The sequence below is a fragment of the Epinephelus lanceolatus genome, chromosome 8 (assembly GCF_041903045.1).
Source record: "Epinephelus lanceolatus isolate andai-2023 chromosome 8, ASM4190304v1, whole genome shotgun sequence".
Taxonomy (NCBI): domain Eukaryota; kingdom Metazoa; phylum Chordata; class Actinopteri; order Perciformes; family Serranidae; genus Epinephelus; species Epinephelus lanceolatus.
In genome coordinates, this window is record NC_135741.1 from 10621339 (window position 1) to 10640830 (window position 19492).

At 37.9% G+C, this 19492-nt stretch overlaps 2 protein-coding genes across 4 annotated transcripts; one reads left to right on the top strand and one right to left on the bottom strand.

The window, feature by feature from the left end:
- Window positions 1–5526: 5526 nt before the first annotated feature.
- gtsf1 (gametocyte specific factor 1) lies at window positions 5527–8813 on the bottom strand. Of its 3 annotated transcripts, none has more exons than XM_033629750.1 (7): window positions 8738–8813; window positions 7619–7734; window positions 7408–7511; window positions 7157–7283; window positions 6980–7063; window positions 6201–6258; window positions 5527–6100 (listed from the first exon to the last, which is right to left on the bottom strand). In XM_033629750.1, exons 2-7 carry the CDS (start codon window positions 7701–7703, stop codon window positions 6019–6021), a joined length of 540 nt encoding a protein of 179 aa, XP_033485641.1. In that variant the 5' UTR covers window positions 7704–7734; window positions 8738–8813; the 3' UTR covers window positions 5527–6018. The 3 variants fall into 3 exon arrangements, with proteins under 3 accessions (XP_033485641.1, XP_033485640.1, XP_033485639.1); XM_033629749.1 differs by lacking the exon at window positions 8738–8813 and adding an exon at window positions 7816–7906 and having other exon boundaries at window positions 5527–6097; XM_033629748.1 differs by lacking the exon at window positions 8738–8813 and adding an exon at window positions 7816–7906.
- Window positions 8814–10307: 1494 nt separating this feature from the next.
- letmd1 (LETM1 domain containing 1) lies at window positions 10308–19488 on the top strand. The gene is made up of 9 exons (XM_033629531.2): window positions 10308–10465; window positions 10824–10966; window positions 12116–12231; window positions 13488–13570; window positions 13788–13974; window positions 15624–15725; window positions 15827–15979; window positions 16056–16152; window positions 18076–19488. Exons 1-9 carry the CDS (start codon window positions 10350–10352, stop codon window positions 18150–18152), a joined length of 1074 nt encoding a protein of 357 aa, XP_033485422.2. The 5' UTR covers window positions 10308–10349; the 3' UTR covers window positions 18153–19488.
- The last annotated feature ends 4 nt before the right edge of the window (window positions 19489–19492 follow it).

Consider the following 19492-nt stretch of genomic DNA (forward strand, 5'->3'; position numbering starts at 1 on the left):
AATGCTAACATCAACATGCTAACATACTTAGAATGACTATGCTAACAAACTTAACTAAAAAGTTAAACATGCTTAAAATTATACCAGCTAGAACATTGTCAGCATTGTCATTTTAAGCATGATAGCATGTTGATATTAGCATTTAACTCAACGCTGTGCTTTCAGGTAAGCTAAGTGTAGCCACACAGGGCTGCTAGCATGGCTGCAGACTCTTGTTGAAATAGATAACAATAACAACCAAAATACCACACAAACATCAGAACAATGTTAATTTAGTATTTTAACAATGTTCACTGTTTTAGTTTGGCGTGTTAGCATGCTAACGTGCCAGTAGCATTAGCATGCCAATTAGCATTAAACACCTGAAGCTGATGTCATTACTTGGGCAAGAATTTGGTCATAAACCAAAGTATATTTTGACCTGATGATGGAGCTAGATGAGACCTAGAAACTTTTAATCACCAAAGTGATTAAAATTCTTCCTGAAGGGGGCATGAATGGCTGAACTGAATTTAGTTCCATCCATCCAATAGTTATGGAGTCACTTAAAATCACAAATGATAACCTCATGGTGACACGAGAAAAAGTCAGGAGATCACCAAAGTCAGTGGGATTCATCCTCTGAGGAGGTCATGAATGTTTTCCCAATTTTTATAGCAATCCATCCAGTAGCTGTTGAGAGGTTTCACTCTGGACCAACCCTGACACATACACTTAGAACCAGTAAAGACAAAATACACTGAAATACTGAAATAGAAGAGGGGATTAAGTCTCGATGGTGACTGACAGTATGCAGTTTGTGTCTGCTCCAGCGGACTTACAGCACTTCTCCCTCCGACAGTGTCTTGTGCTGAACACTCAGTCTGGAACAGGATGTACTGAGGATATTTAGTTTCATTTTATGCTGCTGGTTGGAAGCCGTGCAGATATGGATTCGGCATTAGATTTCTAGCCAAAAAGGAGAAAAAGGTTTTAATCAATGATGATTTATTACTGATCAATAGCCACAGCAACATTAATCTAAATGAAGACGGTTTGGTCTCACATCTTGAAAGGAAATACAGTCTATTACACTGGACAAAGACCAAATACATTTTTGTTATAGATTAGAGTGACATTTAATTATGTTTATATGTATGACATAGACAATGCCAGCAGTGAGTGTCTAAAATGTTTAAAATCGTATATATGTATGTGTGTTTTTATGTTGCCTTGTGTTTGTTTGATACCATGTCTTAAAGACCTTTTGTTGTAAATCAAAAAAGCATCTCCCAAAATAGATTCTCAGAAGGAAATATCAGCAATAAACACCCACAGTAGAATTTGGAGAACATCTGAGCAGCTATTTATATATCTGGCTCAGGGCCATTTTTCTAAAACTTGTGTTGCAGATCATCATCAGTTCTGCTGGTTTCTCGTAGGTGCGGCCCACAATGAATTATGGGTCCTGCTGAGCACCACTTAACGCCACCATCTGTGGTTCAAGGGGGACACAACATGATATTTAAACCTCATCGGTGACAAGGTCAAGAGTTCAAAACTAGCACGAGCTTCTCCGTGTCACTCAGCATATAGGTAGTAACAGATATATGGTACACCTTCGAGGAGGCAGCATGCGAGGGCCTCCTGAGATCCAGCAATTCACTGATGACACTGCGGCCATTGTTTCAAACACCATCAGTGTAGTCCATTTGAGTCCTGATGCACCATGTAAAGCACATCCTGGGCTTTCTAGTGATGTAACACACATGGGGGTGTGGCCAACACAACACATCTTCTGTCTTTGCAACAAACACATTTTATAACAGTTATTTGTAAAGATAGTTTCTGTTCTCTATTCAGATGTTAATTTATTTATGATAGCCTTATATTATTGTAGCAAGCTGGTGTTTTTGCTGATAAGAGAGCAGCAGAAAGATAATATCTGAATCAATAAGTGTTCTTTAATTAACCATAGCACACCTACTTGCTCAATTTTCTGATATCTACACAGGTGGGAGGTCACAAACTGTGTGTGCAACTTAACTTAACTTATGTCTTTTATTACAACATTAACCGTAACCCATTACAACCATTGTGAAATGCATGAACATTAATCACTGCATGATATGTAACGTGAGTGATTTAGTACACATTTAAACACAGTGTCCTTTGGCTAATGGCTCTAAACACATTGGCTCACAGCATGCTGAGAAACTTTACGCATTTAGCCCCCAACACACCACATTATAGTGGGTAACACATTTTAACACGTCCTTTGTTGTTGACTTGCTTCTTCTCATTGTCATCCATTTTCCATACGTCAGAAAACAGAGCATGGAGAAGGCAGAGAAGATTATTGGGGAAGAGTGAGACATAGATTATTTGTCTTGTAAACACACACATACATGCACACACACTATGTATAACCAGTTAAAAACATGCACAGTACCTTCAGTATTACATTTCTTAAAAGTGAATTTAACTTTGTGGAAAAGATTAAGCGGATGTTCACAACAAGAGACATGTTATGAAAAATAAAAAACATTATTTTGGATCTTTCTTACATCCAAATCACTTTACATAACTTACTTACTACAACCACCACTATTTCCTAGTAAACAACTTAATTAAAACCTTTGTTCTTGCGTGTCTCAAGAGGGTAGACCAGAGGTCCTGCACGTATTCTGCTCTGAGGAGTCGTATCTCATCCTTACAGATGGTGACAAGGCAGCACAGAGGCCCGTCTGAACACTTCTAATAATAGCCCCAACTAAAATAGACAGTCATCACATGAAATCAATAATGCCACTTAGATATGACAGAGTGCTCTGGCTGGCCGGCCTCCTTATCCCGACACCCGTCACACTTAGGTCATTCCTGCTGCTTCCACCTGGAGACACTAATGTCAACTTCCCACTGCTGGAATGTAACTTATCACATTTACTCAAGTACTGTACTTAAGCACAAATTTGAGGTACTTGTACTTCAGTGTTTTCTTTTAATGACACATTCTACATATGCTAAGGTACATTTCAGAGGGAAATATTACCTCATTACAGTTATCTGACAGCTTTAGTTACTTATAGAAGAACTTATAGAATTTGATATCATGAATTAAACTAGATTTAGTTTAGTTTGAAAAAATGAGAACTGACAGAAAATTTCAACTGTTTTAGTCATTTCAGTCATTTTTCATGCAAACACATGTCACCGCTCCAGCTTCACAATTATGAAGATTTGCTGTGTTTCCATTTTTTAAATTTATTTTTTAATAATTTTGAGGCGTGGAATGTTGGTTAAACAAAATTTGAAGCTGTCACTTTGGTCTTTGGGTAATTGTGATGGCATTTCTCACTATTTTTGGAGTTTTCACAAACCAAACAATCAATTAATTAATGGAGAAAACAATCAGCTGATTAATCCATAATGAAAATAATCATTAGTCGCTGTCCGACAGAAAATAATTAAAAATAAGTTCAACCTCATTTAGACTACAACAGTAAAATCCTGCTTTTACATTAATGCATGAGTATTAATAATAATTATATAATATACAACAGTATAACAGCCACAGGAGACTGTTTTCTGCATAGTGAGCACTTTTACTTCTGATACTACATGTTACCGTGTAGTATTAGTACTTAAGTAAAAGATCTGGATACTTTCTCCACCACTGCACCTTCCTAATGTCTTACTTCATGTATGAAGAGTGCTTTTATTATAAATATTTGATACCCATAGGAGCTACTTGAATCAAAAGCAGAAATATAAAATCAGAGGAAGTTTGAAGTGCTTGTGTTGATGAGTGCTGCCACCCAGTGGTCATGAAGTGACATTAGTATGTTTAGACAGCGACATAAAGTGCTGCAGACTAACTGACTACAGTCTATTATAATTTATTATAAAGAAATATATATGTACACTAAACCAGATATTAAGATATCCAGTGTTGGCGAGTAGTGAACTACATGTATTTAAACTAGTAGTTGCTTGCTGGTAGTTCAACTACACCTATTTGCACTGTGATTCACGTTAATAATTCCTTTTTTGACATTTTTTCTGTACTTAACTATTGATACTAAAACCAATTGCCATAAAAGTGGATGAATGTTTTTTTAATTTATTCTACCACTGCTTTTCTAATGTAATTGAACCCCCTTTGACTAGCGCCCAGCCCTCCACAGGGCTACTCCAGGAAGCTGGATTGTTGGTCCACTTATGAGAAATATTTGGCTTAAGTTTTGAATCTTAAGTGGTAAAACCAAACTTAAATATATTTGGTGTCAGTTTGTCATAAAGACTGATTATAACCATTTGTAAACAAAGGTTCAGAGAAGCTGTTGCATACTATTTTAGAAGTTACCTGGCTTATTCAAGAATCCTGCTTAGCACAGCTTGGTGAACTGCAAAACTATACAATATGCACTGTATTATTATGCACTTTTTGCATGCTTCTTGTTCTATTTCCTTATATTTCTTTCTGTCTATGAAGTATAAGAGCAACTGCTGGCAAGTAGACTCTCTGGAAGGCTCGTGACTGAAAAAACTGTCTTCTCTGATTTGAGGTATAGTGACAAATTTAGGCCAAACCAAGTGTAATTTTCAAGAAGGAAAGGTCAACATGGGCTCAAATTGAAGTTTATCAACTTGGGAAGTTTTCTATGTACAAGTGAAGCAGTGATAGTAAACACAAAGTGATGAAAAATAATAATTTTTGATGAGAATTTGTCAGTCACTTTTTTGTTTTTTGGGGGATGTTGTGTGTGATATTTTGCCAGATATATGTCCCAAAAGGGAGAGATGGGGCTGCTCGTTATAAACTCTTGGTGGTCCAAGGTAAAGGCTAACAGGAAACAATGACAAAAGGTAGCAGACAACATCATGAGGGTGGGACCTGGCCTACATGTAGTGCCCTAATTTCTGTCTGAGGATGAATAAAGTATGCTCAATCAGAGACTCTAGTTTCTGAAGCCAGGTGTCTAACCGATGGACATTTCATACAAAACCAAAGCTGACATTCCTGCGCTTTCCCATGATGAACATAGGAGTATTTTCATTTTTTGGGTTATATGACCTGTCACCAAGTGGGCACTATTTGCAATAAACCCAGTTGAGTGACTTTTTTAAATTGGCATTTGACTTTAAATATTTGGCTGTATTTTGTGTCACATGAATATTATCAATTTGATTTTTTCCCCAGGTAGTTGGAGCTACTTTTTCTAAGAGCTTCAGTTGATCAAAATACAGTATATTCCTCACTATGGTAGCATTACTGTAGTTCAACTTCTTTCACTGCTAAATAATTAGTATCTTGGAAAGCCATGCTTTCAAAGTAGCTTCCAACTTTATTTTTTATTGTGTGCATATGTAGCATCTGTACCAGTTTTTTTTTAATGTGTTTAATGTTTTCTGATTTCTTTATCCTTTATATTTTGTAATATTTTCAATGAGGCTCAAGGGAAAACACAGTCCCACCCTAAATTACTGCAAAACTCAAGCTGTGCACATTACATTACCTACTGTTTTCATAACTAACCACAGAAATTATTTGAAACAAACAACTTTAATAAAATGAGGACACAATATTCAACCTGTGCCATTTGTCATTGTAACCGCAGGTAATCCAAGGCAATACAGAAGAAAAACAAACTGGAGGCACTCATGCGTATATGCCACTCAACAGGAAATTTTCCACGCAAGACATTTTGACTTGTCTTAATAGGAAAAGCACATTAATGAAATTAATGATGGCTGAATTCCACTCCTTTCACTCCTACTGGAACACGTCAACATGTCTGCTGTGACAAAGGTCTACTGTCACCATACTCTGAATTTAGGGTACTTGACACATCAGATGACTAAAAATAAGATTGCTGCAACTAGATCCAAAATATGAATAAAATTTAGAAATAGTTGTGCAAATTAAAAACTTCAAGTGGCAAAGAAAAAATTTAAAAACAAAACATCCATGCAAACACACATACAATGAGCCTAAATCACACTTCTATGTTGGCATGCATAAGAATTCTTTATAGCTTATATTTCCATGGACCATGGGAAGCTGTTGGGGGTTCTAAAACTTGGACCAAGGTTGTTGGTGGGCCTCATCTCCATCCTGCTGAGAGAACAAGATAAAACAAGAGTTAATTAAAGAGTAAAGAAAAAATGCACCGAGAGAGCCAAGAGCTGAAGCCGACTGGGTGGAGCAGAATACTTACCTTTGAGTCAGGGCTGTGTTTACACCCCACACAAACGGAGCAGCAGCATCATCAGCCTCTGCAAGAGAAAACGTTTTGTCACCTTTACAAACAAATTCAGTACGTTCAAAGAAAGAACATTGTGAACATAAAGCTTTAGATCAGTGGTTCTCTCTTCAGGAGCCCAAAAAAAATTCATGTACCCTCCACCCCACAACTATCGATCGATCAATAATTAAAAACCGGGAAAGCAACTACTGAAAAAAGATGCATGTTGACTTTTAGTAAAATAAAAGTCAGCGTAATTCCAGCAAACTTGTTTATGTTCCGTACATAAATCATATTCACTCAACTGTGTTTCACTGCATATTTTTCCCCCAGTCATCCATGCCCCACCTGCAGTGGCTCTATGCTCCTCCAGGGGTCCCACCCCACAGTGTGAGAACCACTGCTTTAGTTAGTGTGCATTAAATATTTAATTAGCAAGCGCTGGTTGTTTATTAAAAAGAAAGACATTTTGTGAAACACTTGTGGTGCTGAGAGTAAACCGATCTATTTGTGAATTGGCCGGTGTGGCTGCAGGTTGTTGTTCCAACCAAGCAGGAGCACATGTGAAACAACAAATCAACTGTGTGAAGTCAGTTCAGTTGATTGAGTGAGTCAAATCAGCTTGGTTGCAACAAAAACCTGCCGCCACACCAGCCTTGACACAGATCAGATTGAGACCTCTGGCTTAGCATAAAGACTGCAAACAGCTTGAACTGTAAAAGTGTACAAACAGATGTGGTTATCAATAATACCTTTGTCCCAGTCTTCGGTCATATCCGGGTTTACCCAGGTACTGACCGGGACCTGCAATTTACAGTATCCATTTGTGCTTCCATCTGTAAACAGAGCATAATTCAACTCAGAAACACTGTCACCACATGTTGACTCTGCAGGGCAAATTCACAGACAGCGTCAAGTGATAATCTCACCATCTTCAGTGTCCAGAGATATTCTGTCCTCACAGGTTTCAGTGTGGTATGTCAGCTCGTGCTTGGGGACCAGGTGGCGAGCATTAAAAGGGCAGGTTCTTAGCTCACTGGCCAGTTTCGGATGATTCTACATTAGCAAGAGAGAGAAAACAAAAATCATTTCAACTATACATGATACACATGTTCCTGCACTCGACAATCATTTTCTACACCTGCTGGTGTTTGTTGCTATGAACAAGAACTCGACTCACCTTCCTGCACTTAAGAAGATGGTAGGGGAAGCGGCAGGCCCGGATCTGGTGGTTCTTGTCAAAAGGACACTGCAAAAGTTTGTCTGGGTCACAGTTTCTTTCATCTATCAAATCAGAGAGGAACAAATTAATACATTTCATTTATCAATATTTACTAAAACAGCAGACAACCTAAAGCAGTGAAAATGTGGATGAATATTTTGAGTATTACCTGTTTCCTCTGCCAGCTGTGCTCTCCCCTCCGAAGCAGTCCTGCATGGACCGCTTGTGGTTCCAAATCTAATGGAGGTTGCCATCTCTTTGTGGGATTTCCTGAGGTCACACCAACTGGGGAGATCACAGAGACAATGCAAGTTAACATGAAGTGCTAAAAGACGATGAGGACAACATTTAGAAGCAAATACTGACGAGGTTGCTAGAAGCACATGCAGCATTCAAACGCTGCAGAACCATGGCAACTAATCAGCTCATTAGTGTGCAGGATTCTCTGGAACAGGTGTGCTGAAATAGCTGTCACCTTAAAGTGCTTTGAATATTAAACCAAAAACACCTGAGCACACCTGGCTTTAGACTTCAATGCAAAAAAATAAATACATAAATAAAAATCAGGATCATTGGGTCTACTTAGTAGCAGGTATGGGCTACTTACTTCTACAGGGTTTTTTAAATGGTGGCTTTAGATGGAAGTTTAAGAAATTAGATAAAGATCTACTGGTATGAGTGTTTTGTGCTTTATGGCCTGAGAGTGAAGTATTAGTCGCCAGGAGGAAGATGACGCTATCTTAAGTTAGCAGCCATGTATTCGTATCTTCAGGCCAAACAGGCCTTGTGGAGAAAGCTTCGACGCCACTGGCTTTGATTTAAATTAGCACTATGTTACTTTTACTCTTAAACAGGGTACACCACATCGCAGGTTTGCAGTAAAGGTTAGTGGTTACGCAGTCAGCCATTTGGTGAACTTTAAACTTCACTTGAATAGTTTTAAGACCAGAGTTTAAAACGCAGGATAAAGTTAAAGACTGTTAACGTGTAGCAAAAGGCAGCTTATCTAGAAACAAACCCTGAGCTTTAATCAAATCATCGTCAAACATTTTGGCATTTAAACTGGGCGTGCAGAAAGTTGGCTCATCGCCAAGTTTGCTAGCAAAAAGTTACGATGTTCCCTATTGAAACAAGTCGCTCTTATCACGTGAACTGAGATTTACCAGGGAGAAAAATCTTCTTTATATAAGCTAAAATACTAAGGTTATTATTTATGAAGTTGTCAGCAAGCGTTTTAGTTACAGTCTGTTAAAAAAAATATGGGGTTTACACTCCCCCAAAAAATCACCTTTTATGATCCTTTGTTTCTTGGCTTCTTTCCACCAGCGGCTAACGCGAGACTAATCGATAGCTTCGTGGCTCCGCCCCGAATTTACTTAAGCAAACATCGCGAGGTCACATGACTTCCGGTTCGAGCAAAACAAGCGTCCATTTGAAAAAAAACAAAAAAAAAACAACATCTATGGAACTAACTGAAACTTTATTCCAGTTAACCCGAAAGTCATTACTTTACTAATATCTGAAGATGTGAAATAAATCAGAGAGTATATTTTGTATGTAATGAAGAACTCAATAATTGAAGAGTCTTGAATAATTTACTCAAGTAAAAGTAGCAATATTAATTACAAATAAAATTTAATTTTGTACACAGCAGACTTTTTTTTAAAATGTATTTTATTTAGCACAATGAAAATATACAGACCGAGTCAAGGAATAGATGTACAAAAACAAGATTAGAGTGTAGTAGCAATGGTGGAAATGATGTTATACGACACAATCAAATACAAAAAAGAACAATAAAGGTGACATTATAATGAAAATAAAAAAAAGATTTTTTTTTAAAGACAAAAAGACAACAGAACAGACATGGAACAGGCACTAATTAGGTTAACCTAGATATATAGGCTATGTAGGCTAACCTATACAGTTTCTTAGCTTTACTATTTAGCAGAGGTGGAATGTAACTAAGTGCATTTATTCAAGTACTGTACTTAAGTACAAATTTCAGGTAGTTTTACTTTACTTGTGGACTTAAATATCATGCCACTTTCTGCATTTACTCCACTACTTCAGAGGGGAATATTGTACTTTTTACTCCACTACAATTATTTGATGTCTTAAGTTATTAGTGACTTTACAACTTTTACAATAAAAATATAAATTACACCAGTAGCCCATTACTTACTTTGCTCCATATGTTTTCCAAAATGAAATTGAAATGTATCATCAGTGATTAAGTCAGTAGGTAAATCATTATACTTGATCCAATTTAAAGGTCAACCTTGGACCTTCTCATGGGGTGGAGGGGTCCATAGAGAAAGTGGGCTCTTGCATGTGATTCAGACTGCCACCTTGGAAATACTGTATACCTGTTTTCAAAGATAAATGATAAAAAAAACGAATATTAGTAATTTTGAAATGGTGCTGTTTGCTGTATATGTCCTTAAAATGGGTTTATTTATCTTAAACATGTTTTTTTCTGTACAAGCTATAACATCTATTGATATACTATAAAATGTCAGATATGCAATGATGATTACTGGGTAATATGTATAGTGATGTTATCCAATGACAAGTCTCTACTTGTGTCAAGACAATACATGCATGACAGTGGGCACTAGGGGCTGTCGTATCTTCTTTATGCCCCTGTGCTGCTGGCATTAACAGTATCTGAAATATTTGCATTCAGGTTGTCCATAAAATAATATATCATTGTGAGTAAATTATGGTATATTATCAATTTTTAGAGACCGCCAGTGTGAATTTCAGACCAAAACACATCTGTATGGACATTCTAAGTAAAAATAGGTGGTCGCACAGCAGACATTACGGTATTAGTGAACGGCTTTTGTCTATGAGGGTCATTACGGTAACTGACGCGGAACTCCACCGCATCAAACATGGCGCTGTCCTGCTCCAGTTTGTGCAGCGGTTTGTCTTTGACCCGACTGTGTGGTTTCAGGACGAACAGAATAACATATGGACTCTACTCTCCGTATTTGTCCTCACAGTCCAGGTATGTTTTAAAATCTTTGGGTTCATTCGTCCGCCATTTGTCGCTTTGTTTTTATAGCATCTCACTTGAGCCGTTGCTAACTTGCTCGCCGCAGTCCAGAATATTCTCAACCGTTTATAACTGATAAGAAACATTTAATCAGGTGTGTCATGATGTGAAGACAGCTTTACACTTTATTATTTAATTATGGTAGTTTGTAACGTCACAGGTACACGTCTGACATAAAAGTACCTGAGATTTTTGTCTTTAATACACCCAAACACCTGACCATGGAGGTGTGGAGATGATTTCCGGTTTGTAATTAATTTTAATGCCTGATGTTTTAGTTGGATATAATTTACCTATGTCTACTCTGCAGGTTACCGCTGTGCAGACACTACTCATCGTCCAAAGTCAGACGAGGTATTGGTCGATATATCCAAAGGCTAAATACCAAATATGAAGTTTTCCTCAAAAGGCGGTTTCCTCGCTTTTACCAGCTTTATCACACATTTGTGGAAGGTAAGATCAACTGTTAATTCACCTCTGACATCTTCAGTACTGTATTACTAACTTTATATACTGTAGATGTTTTTTTGCAGGTGTTAAAGGTGTTCACAACAGCTTACACTCACACTCTTATACATTGGAGTTTTATTTCTATCTTTCTATTTCTGTAACTCTTAAATAAGTGTAACATTGCACCATATGTTTCTTCCTTGTTTTGTTTGCATTTCAGGTGTGGTCTGAGTGTTGCATCATCCATTCATTCGCTGTCTGTCTAATACTTCACTGTATACAGATAGAATGACAGTTACACCTCTCATATCTTATAGAGATTCAGACTCCTAGTATCATAGACAAAATAACTTATGTTCTTTATACTGTATCCAAATATATTGTGCATATGGAGCACTTCACTTCATAATTACACAGGACAAGTTGGCTGTAGCTCAGGAGGTGGTTGGTGGTTTGCTTCCTGCCTCTTCTGTGTACATGTCACATGTGTCCTTGAGCAAGACACTGAACCCGATTTGCTGCTGATGGCCAGGCCAGCACCATGCATGGCAGCTACATCGACATCAGTTTAGTATAGTCCATTTCTATCTATAGTTATATTATGCCTCTGTGCTGGCAACAGCTGTGGCCGACATTATGTTTGCAGGTTGTCCATATTTCTGTACGTCCGTCCCATCCTTGTGAACAAGATATCTCAAGGCATTCTCAGGGGAATTTCTTCAAGTTTGGCACACATGTCCACTTGGACTCAACAATGAACTGATTGGTGTTTGGTGTTCACAGGTGAAAGGTCAAGGTCAGTGTGACCTTGTCTGTCTTATTCTTGTGAACACGATATCTCAAAAATGCCTTGAGGGATTTTTTTTTTATTTTGGCACAGAGGTTGACTTGAACTCCAGGATGAAGTCAATACCTTCATGACCTATGACCACCAAACACTAATCAGATCATCGATGAATCTCAGGGGACATTTGTGCCGAATTTAAAGAAGTTCCCTTGAAGTGATTTTGGTGGTCAACGGTCAAAGTCAATTTGACCTTGCATCTGTCTCTTTCTCTTGAACAATATAATATATAAGAGAAACTTGACAAGTGCGTGAGGCAGTAATTCTAGTTGTCATAAACGTAACATTTTATCATTAAATCATTCCAGGATTCAAGCTACTGTTCCGAGATGCCAATGAGGTGCGGAGGATAAGAACAAAGATGTTCTCTGATGGAGTGCAGTTCAAGGATTTGCCCTACAGGGAGATGGAAAAGCTCAGACAGGTGGGTCTCCTCCACCACCAGCAGTCACATTTTTTTGTCTTTCTTGCAAAAACAACTTAGTTTCCAAGGATTTGCTTCAGTGTGCTCATGAAAATACAACAAACATTCCCAGCACAACAGTCCAGACAGCAGAGATGAAAACACATGATACATAAACCTTACACATTACACACTCAGTAGATGTTTAAGAGAAGCTGTTAACAGTCCAAGAGGAAAATCTGATGTAAAATCAGGTACTTTAAATCTCGGGTTTAGTGTTTTGCTTTTCTGAAGTGCTGGTGCAGAACTGGGGCCATTTAGTAATTGGATGGTGCTGCAGTACGTGCTGTTGAGGAAACAGGATGTCTTGGTATTGATGGCCCTGAGGGGAGAGTTACTAAAAGGAGATTGGCAGGGTGTGTAGAGTCCATTGGGGTGAGCTTGCAACTCATGATTTTTGAGGAGGATGAAACAACACTGTCTGCCTACTTCCTCTGCTAAACTGTGGAGTTGTCATACCACACAGATACAGAAACGTTAGAATTCTTTCTATCGCAGCTCTCTAAAACTGCAATGTCCCCTTGCTGGACACCCCATACTGTTTGAGCTGGTGTAGGCAAAATAGTCTTCTCATTTAGAATACAATATATTGTCAATTTTAAAACCAGATATTGAGTCAAAGAATTGTGATATAAGACTCAGCGAGATGTTAAGGTGGCTAGAAATGCTTCAGATTATTGATCACGTTTGTTCACATTTTTCAAAAAAGGTGAGACTAACTTTAGAAGATATGTGCAGAAATGGTTTACTGTATTAGGAATACATTTTTGTAATGAAGGAGGACTGTGGCTTTTGACTAATCTTTTATGGAATTGCATGAAGAAGGGATCACTTTACGCTTCATGTACCAACAATTCTTTCAGTGTACTGTACGTACAGTGTGCAAAAGTGAGTACGACAATAAAGGAATACTTCACATACAAAATGACCCGTGCGTTTTATCTAAAACCGTACTATTTAAAACTGAACTGAAAGTGAAAGTTATCGATGCTCTCTTCAAGGCCAGACTCCAGTACTAAGGGTTTTTAGTGAAAACGCATGATTGGAAAATCAGATGTCTGAGGTTAAGCAGCAGATTTCACAGTAGGAAGGAATCTAAGGATTGTATCCTCATGAGTGAGCAGTGTTTTCACTAAATACTTTGCCTTTAGTTGTTTAATTTCAGCTCTGTAGTGTTATGTTAGAGCTGTTTTACTAACTTTTCATTTGTGTTGCAGTTTCGCAGAGACATGATCAAAGCCGTTCCGCTGGTGATGATATCCATCCCTCCCTTTGCCAACTACCTGGTTTTTGTCTTGATGTGAGTTGCTTTGAAAAATCATTTCCGATGGCATCTTTTGATTCTTATTCAGCGAAGCACTCTGAAATGATTGATAGTAATATTCATTTATATCCCTCTTAATATTACTGCAGTGCCTTGGATCTTCCTTCCTGTCTCGTCCCTGTTGATTCATATTTCACCGTTCCTCCATGTTTCCCTCCTCTCTGTGCTATCACCCCCTCCTGTTCACCGCCAGGTACTTTTTCCCCCGCCAGCTCCTGGTCCCTCATTTCTGGACTCCAAAGCAGCAGGTGGAGTTTCAGAGATTGTACCATTCCTACAGGGCGCAGCACCACTGGCCGGTGCTCAAAGGGCTCGAGAACACGAGCCAAAAGGTCAAAGACGGCCAGCTACAGGGTTGCCTGAAGGACCTGTGTGCTAAAGTAAGTGAAAACATCAGAAATGTCTTGTGATAGGAATACTGTGTTATGATGAGAATATGTGACATAGTGCAGAATAGATCATATGATATGCATAATTATAAAGCATAAATTAATGCATTCCCTTTTCATAAGGTGACCAAAATTAATAGATATTATTAATTACCTGACAGACACCAAGGGTCTCATTTATTAACTCTGTTTTGTGATTAAACCATGCATACCTAGAAGCACGTTAGTATTATTGGCAAAATGTGCTTAAAGTATCAAAAGTTAAAGAGCTCGTTCTGCAGAAAAATGCCCCAATGACTGATATATTAATATATATGTTACATTATTAGATTGTCATTTTTAGCATTTTACTGTTGTGGGACAGTTTCAGCTACTTTATATACAAGTGTTAGGTGACTTAATTTAATGGTTCCCAACCATGTGATTGGCCTCTCCAAAGGGCCAGATGATATATCTGAGGGGTTGTGAGATGATCGATGGGAGAGCAAAGAAAATTAACAAAGTTTTATTCTTTGGACTTTTTCCTAATATTTGCTTTTTTGTGTTATATTGAACATTTAACTCCAACAACACACACACACCATCATCTGCTGAGCAACCTTTAACTCTCAACATTTAAATGCAATGTACTATATTTTTAAGAGCAGTACACAGGTTGTAAGTGCAAAATCCATCCTTTTTATTCAGTTCAGTTTAGGACTAGATGTTACAATTCCTGATGCACATACTCGAGACTACAAGTGGGTGAAATAGTGCCGTCTGGGGGTCAGAGTGGGAGGCAAAGGGCTAGATGGATAGAAAGGTAGGAAAGAGCAAAGGTAGATAGAAAAGTAAGAAGTAGTTTCATATTTGTTGAATGAGTGGTTGTTGTCTGTCTTTGGTTTGTCTTATTACTTGCATTAATTGAACTGACCAGGAGTAGCACTCCTAATTTTGTTGTACTTGTTCAGTGAAAATAAAGGCTTTCCATTCTTTTCTATTCTATATTTTTTCCTTTGGCCCTTAAACAGCTTTTCAAACTGCCTGTGAAGTTTAGAAGAGAAATTTCTCTTAGTTGTGAATGAAAACAACTCATAGATTTGAAATGTGACAGGGGACCAGAACCAGACATGAATTATGTTTTATAAACTCATCATCATTTTTTAATGTTAAATCTTTATCTGAAAAGTAATTAATAGCTATAACTGCCTGTAAACTGTAGTGTAGTACAGTGTAGTACTGTACAATATTTGTTTTTGAAATGAAGTGTAGTAGAAATGCACAATTAAAGAGCCAATAATTTTAAATTGAATTTGAGTAAAGTCTTTGAGTAAGTGTACTTAGTTACTTTTCACCACTGTAACATGGTCGACATATCTGAACTGACTGATTGATCCAAGTGCAGTTTAATAATATTGTTAACTAGAAAGATTTTGAATTATATCTCACAAAAATACACAATATATCTCAAATTATTAAAGACTAAATGGCCAAATATCCTTTGTTAGGTAATCAGATTTTGTCCCTCATTTAAAGTGAACAATACTAACTCTGAAACACACATATTTCTCCATGATTGCACATATAAGTACAACAGCAGATTAAAACTAAATCCATTATTGCATGAAAGAGGGATAAACTGAGTTTTTGTGCATTTTCAGGTACAAAGTGGATCAAACCCCAAAGTGTCTGAAATCCTTGCTGTTCGCAATCTGTTCTCTGGACCTCCTCTGGGTATAAAGAGGATGAGTGTGAATCAGATGGTCAGTTGTCCACTCACTCATTCATTTTACATGAGACACAAAATTCTTGGTGAACCTGAACACCACTAGAATATCTCTCCTCTGTCTTCACGGCCAATCAGAGAAACATCAGCCCGCTGCTCTTTCTGACGCCGCGCCTTCCGGGTTTCCTGGTTGGCCGGCGGCTGAACAGCCACGCCCTGGAGCTGCTCCAGCTGGACCGGGCCCTCAGCAGGCTGGGCCCTCACCAGCTGAGTGAGCCAGAGCTCAGACAGGTCAGTGACACTTCATGCTCACCGGCCAAAAATAATTTACAGCATGAACACTTACATCATTCTTTTCTCTTTTCAGGCTTGTTACATCAGGGGGCTCTATTCTCACAGTCTGGGCATCAACCAGTGCCGTGAGTGGTTGTCCCAGTGGCTTCAGGTGTCCTCCGCACTCAAAGGTATTAACATTTGGATGTGTGGTATTTTGCAATCTCAACCTAATCCTGTTGACATTTCTGTTTCAATAAAGAAGGAATAATTCAAAATGATTTACTGTCTGTCAAGAGTAAGATGAGAAGTTAACATTGTCATGTGCGTACTGTAAATATAAAGTTACAGCCAGCAGCTTTTCTTAGCACAAAGAAACAGGAAAACAGCTGGCCTGGTTCTACCTAACAGTAATAAAGTCAGCCTGCCTGCACCTCTAAGGCCCCTTTGTCACTGGACAAAAAAAACACTAACACCCACGAATATGTTTTTTCTTTTTTTTTTTTAAATTTAATTGGAAAGGAAATAATCGGTATTCATTCCTGGGACAAATGACTTTGCAGTGTCATGGTTAATAATCGGCTCATGCTCCATTAGGCAGCGATGAAAATACTATATCTGGCTAGGTGCATTCATTTTTGCCCATTTTCTGACCTGATGCAACGACTTAAATAAAATACCATCCGTCTCCGTCCAAGCAGAGCTCAAACATAGTTAAAAATCAGTCTGCACTGAGTTTAAAAGAGAGACTGAATAAGTAACAGATATTAAAAAAGAAGTAACCACTGTAACATTTTCACTAGCCTCCATGCTACTTTCTGTTGTTTATTAAGGCTGTTTTCCGGTGTGTCTGAATGTCAAAGGTGACACACCAAGAAAAAGTAACAGGAAGGCATATTCATCTCCTGCAGAGTCGTGTAAAAGGTTTTGGGGTCTTATTTATAAAATAATGCATAGGATCCATACTAAAAATGTACGTACGAACGAAAGCCAAAAATGGTCAGAGGCCAAAAATATATTTGACAATTTCTACAATAAGGCTTCCACCTCACCATCTGCATCACCAATTTCCCTCTCCAATATGTTCGCAAGCATGGGTCAAAGTTTTTCCCATCAAGTCTGTTTTTATAAATCACAAATTTTGCTTGGGAAATGGCGTACACCTCTTTCAGGCCTTGATTTGTGCGTACGCTATGTTTATAAATGAGACCCTTGGTCTGCTGGTAGTGGGAAAGGACTCTATTGCGTATTTTTAGCGCGTCTTCCTGTGTTTAAATCCTGCATATATGCACATATTTAAGCGGATAAAAGGTTATAAAACTTACTAATTACCACATCATGTCTCGTTTGTTTAATCTGTACAAAAATCTAAGAGTTTCAAATACAATTTGCTGTTTTAAGAGGATTTTTGTGTAGCTGTTTTCTCCTATTTCCAGTCTTTATGCTAGCTTTAGCTCTATATTGCAAAGGAGTATGCCACCAATTTAGCTTTGTACTCCTACCAAGTTGTCAGACTCACGGTTTGAAAAAAAAAGAGGGTCTGAATCGATGCTGCGGAACCAGAGAGATCGTCTTATTTATTCCATGCATTCTTTTTTCCTTGTCAGTACCTGGTGCCTGCATTACCCACAATGCAGCTGTAGTCTTCAAACCCATCCAATGCTGACTTAAAATAGTACTTCACCCCCCAAATATTATTTATATATAAAGTTCTCATCCTGTTTTTTTGAATTTGTAAAGACTTTGTTGCCTCTAGTGAACAAAGAATCCAGAAACTGAGAAAATTCCTGATTAATTGGAGTAAAGGAGCTCCACGTTTAACAGCAGAACTAAATCAAAACATCTGTTCACAAACTCTCACACAACTCATGCTGTATAATCCAAGTTTCATTTTTTCCAGTCATATGCTCAGTACTTCCCAAACACGTGCGTTTTCCCTAAACCTTACTATTTAAGACACTTCTGCTTACAGTCTCATTCACAGATGAGTAATGCGCCTTCTCTTTTTATGTGAAAGTGTTTTCAGCTGTTCCTTTAATCCTAACTTTAAACATGTCTTTTCTAGTCTAAAATTAAACTCTGTTTTAATGTCTCTCTTGTTTAATTTTCTGCAGACTCAGAGGTGTCACTGCTTTTGCATAGCATGGTCTTTCTCTCTGCCAACTACCCCAACAGTGCCAGCCGACACTGACAGGAAGCCTGAAGCAAGCTGATTTTGCGATTATGTTCTCTTACATGCACTTGGCAGCACAACTTCCTAAAAGTTGTCAACATCTCCTTTTTGCAGAGGGGGAAAAGAGATTTGAAGTGTTCTTGGCAAGATTATGAGATTTAAGAAGGAAAAAAATGTCTTAGCTCAACAGTCAAAGCAGAACTGCAAAGTACATACCCAGATAATAGGATTTAGTTTTTTGAAAATAGGATGAATCTATCGTGTCTTTATCAGAGGAGTGGTATGTGGTATGGAATCATACTTCATGAATTAGCACAATACGACAAGTGTACTTTCACCTGAAAATCTTCCTTATTGGAGTTCTTATGTAATTCAGACTGTCACGAGGGACTTAAATTGATTTTGATGCACTGAATGAACTATATGATGCAGTGATGTTGAGGTAACACGATTACCTGTCGCTGTGTTTCAGGCTTGCTACCACTGTTAAGCTCAAGATTCTCATTTGTTTACTTCTCTGTTAGCACATCATTACACAGCCTCAAAAATGTGCAGGGAAACAAAGAGGACATTATTTTGTAAAAGGTCAGCCACATTTGTTCTGTTAATTATTCACTTGTGTAATGGTAAAGGTGTTCGGATTCATTCCACATAAAAACACAGATATGGTCACTTGTACGTGGGCGTGTGAAAGGTTTACACATGTTCACATCAAGCACATCGTTTTGTAGCTTCTCATACATTTACCTCGCTTTGTGCTCTATGTTTTTTTTTTTTTTTTTTTTTTTACAATATCACTGGTCAAATTGGAATTTCGTGGCAACAGTCTTGAGGGAAGGAAATACTTTGGTTACACAAAGGGTCCCCTGAAAGAAAAAAAATGTTAATTAAAGCCTGCTTATATTGTTTGCTACTGCAAAGACATTCATTATGTTTGTGATGTGAGAAATTGAACTACTTCTTGTAGATTAATATCCTTTCTGATGTGCAGCACAGCATTTGCAGGCTGTCTGAAAAGAGTCATGATGGCACTTTAATTTATTGTTTACTTGATGTTTTCTGGCTTTGGAGGCTTCAGACCACCAACTGCAGCACTGAATGTCACTCGAGCAGAACAAAGAGGAAGCTGTGCTGGTGTTTGGTGTTGAAAAATGTACAACAGGAACTGTCATTTGCTTCCTGTGCCTTTCGCAAGGACAGGCGCAACACTCCAGAAATACTCGTAAAAGTTATTTTCTTTTCAGGATTTTCTTTTTTAATATATGATATTATTTGCTCGGCAGGTTTTGAATATTGTGCCAATATTATACACATTGTACTGGAACTGTGTCTGAAATAAATACCTTCAATGGAACATC

Bases quoted from the DNA above. Each gene is read 5' to 3' on its own strand.
- letmd1 (XM_033629531.2), top strand. From the start codon at position 10,350: ATGGCGCTGTCCTGCTCCAGTTTGTGCAGCGGTTTGTCTTTGACCCGA. The intron at 12,232-13,487 runs GTGGGTCTCCTC...TTTGTGTTGCAG, and splicing joins AGATGGAAAAGCTCAGACAG to TTTCGCAGAGACATGATCAA. The intron at 13,975-15,623 runs GTAAGTGAAAAC...GTGCATTTTCAG, and splicing joins TGAAGGACCTGTGTGCTAAA to GTACAAAGTGGATCAAACCC.
- gtsf1 (XM_033629748.1), bottom strand. From the start codon at position 7,841: ATGCTGCATGTGCTTCTAGCAACCTC. The intron at 7,735-7,815 runs GTCAGTATTTGC...TGATCTCCCCAG, and splicing joins CATGTGCTTCTAGCAACCTC to TTGGTGTGACCTCAGGAAAT. The intron at 7,512-7,618 runs GTAATACTCAAA...CTGATTTGATAG, and splicing joins ACAGCTGGCAGAGGAAACAG to ATGAAAGAAACTGTGACCCA.